We start from the raw sequence: 8,394 nt of genomic DNA, 5'->3' as shown, positions 1-8,394 counted from the left end.
GGTTCTCCGTTTTGACTCCCGGAATAACTGTCACCCTCTGTGGCCCAGGTTGTCGTTCCAGTTTTCAAATGTTCTTAAAACAAGATAAATACAGTTTGTCAGTAACTGCTAGTATATTCTGTCTCTCTTTTTCTAAGTACAAATCCTTATTTTCATGTTTAGAAGGTGACTCATATTCTCACCTCAAAAAAAAAAAATTCACTTCCAAATGAATAAGCAGTTACTTTTCATCATTACATAAACTTCTATTTATCTAAATTAAAAAAAATCTGCTTGCATTACCTAGTTCTTCATATCAGAGAACTGTTGGTGTTCAAGGAGCTATTACATGATGCATGTTCAAATGCCACACTTTATGAACATTCTTTCCTAATTTATCAGAGCAAGGATAACGCCCCAAACACTCTGTCCCCTCAGGAAAGGAGCTCAATGATTCCAATACCCAAAGCCCTTCAGACTGAATCCCCACAGTGCAAGGTACGGAAAGGGGAAAAAACTTTAAATAACAATGATGTTTATGCTAAAATGAGTTCATGCCCTACTAATTTCCTGATGACATCTGACCTTTTCATGAGATAGAAATGGTGTATATTCTTCAAAGTTTTATCCAGAATGTGAGAGCCATATTATTTATTGTTATTAATTGTTGGGGATTGCCTTTTCACTTTTGTTAGAACCATCTATTTAGGACACATTCTTATCAATGACCCTGTTTCCAGTGGTAGAGAGAGAACTAGGAGCCCTGGGCTAGAGTACAAAAATATTTCCTCAGTTTACTACCTACAGATTCCTGTAATCAAGTGCCCCCAGAAGAAAAGGTCTGGGTGATCAAGTCCTTGCTGCCATACAACATTTTAGTGAAAAAGAGGGGTATAATGAATTTGTTAGTTTCTTTTAAGTGTTCTTGAGGACTTGCAGGAAAAAATGGTGAACATTAGAGGCTTTAAACTCCAAGTTGAAGGTCCATCTAAGAGACCTGAGGGCTTCAATGAATGCCTTGAGAGAACCCTTTATCTTCTGGAGCCTAGAACTGAGTTTCTGAAAACCGAACGCCAAGCCTAATTCTGTAGGAGCAAGGATTATAGTAAAAATGCAATTCTCTAAATCCCAGAGCGTCTTTCACTAAAATTCCTTTTCTGTTGGTAATTTTTTTAATTTAGCTTGAGTCATTCTGTATGAAAAATTGATGTAGTAATAATTTAAGGGCTGAAATGATATAATCTTCTCTCAGAGAAAATTTCCATTTGTTCTGCATTGGACTAGGAGAACCAGCAATCCTGGCCCATCCTAATCTCCATTATAGGAGTTAAGAAAATTTGAAGTAAAAGTTTACCAAAATGTTTAAAGTATGATAGTTTTCAAGGCTTTAACCAAAATGATTGATAGTGGGTGTGTGACCTGGGCTCAACTTTCTTGTTAGGATTTAAAATCGAACAGTTTCCATCTGACCCTTTGAGATTGTCAAGAGCTCTGCTTAGCTTTTTATTTTTCTCTGATATTTCTTCTGGAATTAGCTGATGTATATTGAAAACAATTGCTCTAAATGTTAGATTCTCCTCTCTGGATCTTCTTATTTCTCTGAATCTTGGATAATTCTTAGCTGCATTTAAATGTCTATAATATTTTAAAGATTTTTAAAAATAATTTTTCCAAATTTTCCTTAGGAGGAGGACTGGTCTACAGAATCTAGTCCACCAAGCCCACCGTGCGGAACTGGAAGCAGATGTCCTATAGAACTTTTAACAAATATAATAGAAAATTTTTCTTAGCTGATATAGGTAATATAACCCAAAGTCACTGAGTCTTTTTACATCTTAAATAGATTAAACAATTATAGGAAATATGTGTCTGTAGTCTTTATTTCCATGTCCAGGAAAGAGTTATTGGTGCCTTGGATTCATTCTCAATGGAATCAAAGCAGATTAGACAAATTTGTTTCTAGTCATATCATCTGCAAATAATGATATTCTAACTTTCCATTTTTGAATTTCCATATCTGTTTATATACCTTGTCTAATTGTATTAACTAGTATTTATAAAATGATGTGTATACAATGTAATATTATTGGACCATTTTGTCTTTATCTGGACAAAGAGAATGCTTCTAAAATTGCACCTCTAGGTGTGTGCTGAAATTCAGCATTTAGATGTGTTTTTATTATATTAATGACAGAAACAGTGAGCAATCAAAACTTTGAATAGAAGTTGGGCAAGATCTAGGAACTTCATTCCAGTGCTCAGTATTAATATGACCTGATGTCTTTGTTCTTTATCCCCTGAGTGATAATATGATAGATTCAGCCCTACCTATTTGATGAATTTTCCTGGAATCATGTTTCCAGCTCTAATTCGGTCATCTAAGGCCAAGGAGCTTATAATGTGGTACCAACAATGGCATTGCATGCTTGTATAATTTGAAAGCCACAATCAGCATATCCAAGGTAGTCATATTTAGGAAAGACTATCATGAAACATGTGAAAGCATCTAATCTCTTGTTTTCTCTTTATTTGTGGAATCTCACATACTCACTATGTTCAAAATAAATTTCATATTTAGAATTGTATTGGAGATTTTGGTATCATTCATAACAAAATGATATTTTGCTTACCCATAGATAAATTTTTTAAATCTTCCATTTTCTTTTGGACTTCTCTCATACCCATTATCTATCATTTACTTTAGTGACAGTGTCATTCTGTGGAGCATTTATGGTGTGAATCTGTTATCCAACTCTTTCACTTCATTCTTTCTGTTTGTCCTCTATACTCTAAAAATAGGGAACATGATGTCCTTTTCTATATCTGCTACAGCTAATCCGATTTATTGAGTATAGTAAGTAATAGCATGAAACTATATTTATTGATTGTCATCACGCTAGTAATCTACTCATTGTCTTCCAGTTTTCCCAAGCCCAATCTGCCATTTATGGAAATGAATGCTACAGTTCAAAAAAGTTTTCTACACTCCTATCTGCCTACATATATCAAAACATGCTTGAACATGCCTCAGAAGTCCTTTCTACTCAAAAAATAATCTCCTTTAACAATTTTTAAGTCCTCAGGGCCTGTAATAACAGGTAGGTGAGAAGACAATGTTACAGGAATGACCAATACTAAAGCACCAGCCTTTTGATGGGAGCTAGTCCTCAGCTCCCAGGACTCAGCATTTGTGACATCTTCCTGGGCCTCAATAACATAATTTAAAATGAGTTGTCCATATTACCTACAAAATTATTTTCCTTGAGGAAAATACTAGGGAAAGAACACGTTTTTCATCCTTAGCCACATCCATGGCACAGGTAGTTGCGTATAATTAATGGTCAATATTTGTTTGAAAACAATGAAAAGACTTGATGAAAACCAATGAGAAGAAATTACTTCAATCATTTTAACTGAATGATGCCACAGAATAGCCAAAAGAAAAAAGAAACAGAAAAAGGCTTACATGCTACTACTTTACTACAATTTAGCTTCATTATACAAAATACTCCAGACATGCATTCCAGAAAACTTTTATTGAATCAACAATGTAAAATGTTCCAGAAAGCAAAATGTAAAATTACAGCATATACTGTTTATACTTGTTTTGATATACTTTTTTTTTTGTAGTAAAAGCATGAAAATTTTGACCCCGTAACATCCTGGGGAAGTAAGTACTCACTATATTTAAGTTAGAAAAAAGCTGAGAAAAAACAGGGAAGTGAATTACACATTGTTTTCAAGAGAAAACATTTGGTGTGGAAATGGCCGCTGCTAGTGACAACTGATAGTTCTTGCACTTGCAGATTTTCCATTGGCTAATGATCGTTATGGCAGTCTTTTTGTGGTAACATTTTTCCACAGGTTTCTACTTCTGTGTCATGTCTGTAGCTAACACCTGATCCCAAGGCAGAATTACTGGTCCCTTCATGTTACAAGGGAACATTCCAGGATTCTGCCCAACCATTAAGCAGGAGAGGCTTACCTGCTGCCCCGAAGCCCCAGGAAGGTACAGAGGAGACAGAGTCACAGCAGAGCAGCAAATAAACAGCCCCTTGGGTACCGTCAGCAAGCCTGGGCTGCGGCTGTTACAGGTTGAATTATGTCCCCTGCAAATGTGTATGTTGAAGTCCTACCCCCCAGCACTGCAGAACGCAATTGTATATGGAGACAAGGTCTTTTAAAAGTACTAAGTTACAGTGAGTTTTTAAGGGTGAGCCTTAATCAAATATGACTGGTGTTTTTTATGAGAGGAGATTGGGACCCAGACTCACTTGGCAAAGAGCATGTGAGGACACAGGGAGAAGGCAGCCATCCGCAAGCCAAGGAGAGGGTCCTCAGAAGAAACCGGCCCTACTGACACCTTGATTTTGGAAGTTTAGCCTCTAAAATCAGGAAAAAATAATTTCTGTTGTTTAAGCCACCCAGTCTGTGGTACTTTGTTATGGTAGCCAGAGTAAACTAACACAATGCTGCAAAAGACCAGGAAAGAAGGAGCATTTAAGGATACGTGAGAGTTGAGTATAAATGAGAAAATCATTAGAGATCACAAAACCAAAATGAGAGTCAAATTCAATGAAATTGGAAGAAACAAGTGCACGTGGTAAGGACGTGAACAGAGCTTTGAGACAGGTGACATAGGTGATGCACTTTGTCATTTATTACTTAGTGCAATGGACATCTTTACGATGTAAATATTTTTACAATATCTTATAAATGAAAGTGCCTCCCTGTGACTTTGTTCCTAGCTAATTTGAAAGCATAATAAATTTCCCCAATCTTGAAAGGTATTATTCATTTCTTTTATCTAATTTCATCATAAATTCATAATTTTGAAAATATATCCTTACATTTCTCAACTTAGTGCTTATATTCATTCTGAAAATAAACTAATGGTTGATGAAGTATCCTTAAAAAGTCCCCCCCTTAAAATAACTTTTATGGCTTTCCTAAACCATGGATAAAATAAAGCATAAATCAAAGGGTTCATGGCTGAGTTATAATAAGCACCCCAACAGCAAATCTCATAAATATAGGCAGGGGTTGTGAAGCCCATATAAGCATCAATTAATGTATCCATGGTGTATGGTAACCATGCGATCATAAATGCTACCACCGTGACCCCCAGGATTTTGGCTGCTTTTCTCTCTCTCCTGGCCCCTCTGGCTTTGTAACTTTCTGAGGATGATTCTGCTTTGCTACCAGTATTTTCAATTTTTACAGCTTGTTGTTTAGCTATGAGAAAAATCTTACTGTAAAGAATGATCATAACAAGAGTAGGTATGAAGAATAACAGAAAATCTATCAAAACCCATTGCTGATTTACAACAATTTGACAACCACCTACACAGCTGAGAGCACTTACTAATTCCTCCATCCCATCATCACTGACACCTGTGTAGAACACAGCACCGCTGTAAGTAATGGGCAGGACCCAGGAGAGGCCGATGCATATGCCTGACACAGACACCGTGAACTTGGTGGGATAGACCAGAGGGTCCGTCACAGCAATGTACCTGTCGATGGAGATGAAGCACAAGTGGAAGACAGAAGAGTAACAAAATGCCACATCACAGCAACTGTGAAGGGCACAGAATCTGGCTCCAAAGTACCAGCAGCTCTCTACGGACCTGACCAGGCTGAACGGCATCACAGTCACTCCCACCAGAAAGTCAGCACAGGCCAGAGAGGCGATGAGAAAATTGGTTGGAGAATGCAGCTGCTTGAAGTGAAGAACTGATGTCATCACCAAGAGGTTTCCGAACACAGCCACTAAAGACCCAAAGCCAAACAGTGTGTACAGAATCACCCGAGAGCCGGGTGAGTAGGGAGTTTTAATACAAGACCCATTCACATTCTCATAGCAGAGCTGCACAGCTGCAGGTTGGGAAAGATTGCTGGTCATGGTTCTGCAGAGTGATGCTTGCTGTGTTTCTGCCCTTCAGAAAGAAGGTTTTCAATTCTGAAAATTAAAAAAATATATATATAACTGCATATTTGAGTGCTGCTTTTAGAAACTGCCTCATATTACATCCATTTCCCTTTTTACTATGAAGTGCAATTAAAAGAATTTTTAAAAACTCAGAATTTTTTCTTTCTGTGTTCATATAATGATTACTGTAACTATGTCTAAATCTCATAGATACTTAACTCTAAGCAAATCTACTATGAATTTTCATCAGCTCCAGAAAACACATTATCTGAATAACTGAAATAATTTAATTTAAATACCTGGTCCTTTACACCTGTGAGGTTCTTCCTTGCAAAAGTTAATTGCATATAATAATTGCATATTTGAATCTTAATAGACTTTCACCTTCACTTTGAGAAGTTAACACCTAGGGTGCTTTAGGAAGCCAGCCAATAAACTTAGCCCTTTATAATTTCTCACTAGCAATCCCTATAGTGTGAGGTGTGAACCATGAAAGGAAACTTACTTTTGAGAACTATAATTAAAAACTTCTTCTACAAAACATCTCTCTCTGTGCTCTGTTACTCTACAAAAACACGATTGTCACAACTAAGATTTCTTTAAGTTCTGTCCTGAAATAGCCTCACCCAGAATTGGACAGTAATAGTGCCTATTCTCTATTTACAAGACTTGCTACATAGTATGTAGGACCCAGTAAAAAATAAAAATATGGGAATTTTTGTCCAAATTTATAGAAAGAGGCACCCTGAAGGTACTAAAATATGCAGATATTTCCTTCCTCTTGCAGTGTCTTCTGACCTGCCATGATTTTTGATTTTTGCTGTGGGATATCTTACTTCCTTGAGCATGCAGGTATTAGGAGGGCTAGTGCAGACCCTCAAGGATGCCTTCAGACCCTGCCCTGCTACCTTAGTATCCACGTGGCCCACCCACTGCCAGTCTTCCTCCCTCACCAACAGCTGGCACAATACTCCACCCCAGGTAGGGCCAAGGAAGCTGAGCCAGGCAACCAAAGGTGACAGGCAACCCCTCTTGGACTGCAGCCACTTGGGACTTGAATTGGGGGTGAGGGAGAGGCTTGGACCTGCTCAGAGCATGGAATGTGCTGTGTGTCCACCAGCCTAAGATGGGATGACAGCACCATGCCTTGTCCTGAAACTTCCTAGTGTGCACATGATCCCAACCCTCCCCGCATAATATCCAGTCCTCTAAAATGGTGAGGATCCCAGCATCCTTGAAAACTTCTAGGTAGCCACCGTCTGTAGGTTAAAAACTATAGTGTGAACTGCTACCATACAATTAGGATCCCTAAATGCAATGAGGATAGTGGGATCTCAACCTGGCAGGGGCCAAATAATAGCACAGTAGATCCTTGAACAACACAGGAGTTAATCCAGGTATAATTTATAGTCAGTCCTCTGTATCCATGGCTCCTCAGCATCTGCAAATTAAGTTAACCAAGGACCATGTAGCACTGCAGTATTTACTGTTGAAAAACATTCACCTATAAGTGGACCCACATAGTTCAAACCCTTATTGTTCAAGAGTCAACTGTCTTGTTCTTTCATCTCCAAAAACCAGGTGGATATATTTATCAAAATGGACAGCAGAGTCAAAGCAGCAGTCAGGGTACATGAATTGCAGAAACCTATGACATTGACTAGTTGATCATAGTCTCCCTAGAGCTGAAATAGCCAGCTTACTAAAGCCTTACTCAATCTCTATATGCAGAAAAACTCTAGTTCTCATGAATGGAAGACTGATTTGAATTCCCAACATAGTGTCTTTGCTACTCAATCAATTCCCAGAATTACCCAATTCACAGACCTAGAGCAGCTTGAGTAAAAATAGACAGTGCCCTTGAGGAAGAACCCTGTTTTACTGCTAAGAATTTATATTGTTAATCTTCCTTCTAATCTTTCCCAAAGTGGCATGCAGTCTCCTAATAGAGGATCTATGCACTGGGGTAAGGGAAATATTCTTATTTTAGGGGATAATTGGATGCTTGCTCTAAACTGTCATTAATTCTGAAATACCCAAAATGTCACTGTGATACACTGGTCAAATGGTCCACCAATTAGGGTAGGTTATGGAGGTCAGGTAATCAGTGGAGTTATGTCTTAGATCATTTTCACAATGAGCCTAGTGTGTCTCCCAAACCACTCTGCGGTTATTTCCCCAGTTCTGGAATGCATGCTTGAAATATACATACTCTGCAACTGACAGATGGCCACATTGGTTCCCTGGCCAGTGGAACGAGGGCTATAGGAAGGGCCAAGTAGAAGCCACTTAAACTGCCTCTACCCTCAAAAATAGTAACCCAAATTTCATATTGCATTTATGGAGGAATTTCATCTAATAGTGTCACTTTCAAGAAGGAAAAAATTCAGAGGTGTTGGTTCTTACCATAGTTGCATTCAACTAGCCAATTCGAGTGTGCAGAAGACAGATGTATCTTAGAGAATGACAGTGGAATATCATAA

At 38.1% G+C, this 8,394-nt stretch overlaps 1 protein-coding gene across 1 annotated transcript; it reads right to left on the bottom strand.

Annotated features, from left to right (window-relative positions):
* Positions 1–4,852: 4,852 nt before the first annotated feature.
* On the bottom strand, positions 4,853–5,884 carry LOC105077230 (trace amine-associated receptor 8). The gene has a single exon (XM_010965570.2). It carries the CDS (start codon positions 5,882–5,884, stop codon positions 4,853–4,855), a length of 1,032 nt encoding a protein of 343 aa, XP_010963872.2.
* Between the last annotated feature and the right edge of the window lie 2,510 nt (positions 5,885–8,394).

The sequence above is a fragment of the Camelus bactrianus genome, chromosome 8 (genome assembly GCF_048773025.1).
Source record: "Camelus bactrianus isolate YW-2024 breed Bactrian camel chromosome 8, ASM4877302v1, whole genome shotgun sequence".
NCBI classification, from domain to species: Eukaryota; Metazoa; Chordata; class Mammalia; order Artiodactyla; family Camelidae; genus Camelus; species Camelus bactrianus.
Note: the sequence above shows the minus strand (reverse complement) of the source record. Positions and strands in the feature narration are given on the sequence as shown.

Coding starts and splice junctions, on each gene's coding strand:
- LOC105077230 (XM_010965570.2), bottom strand. CDS start 5,884: ATGACCAGCAATCTTTCCCAACCTGCAGCTGTGCAGCTCTGCTATGAG.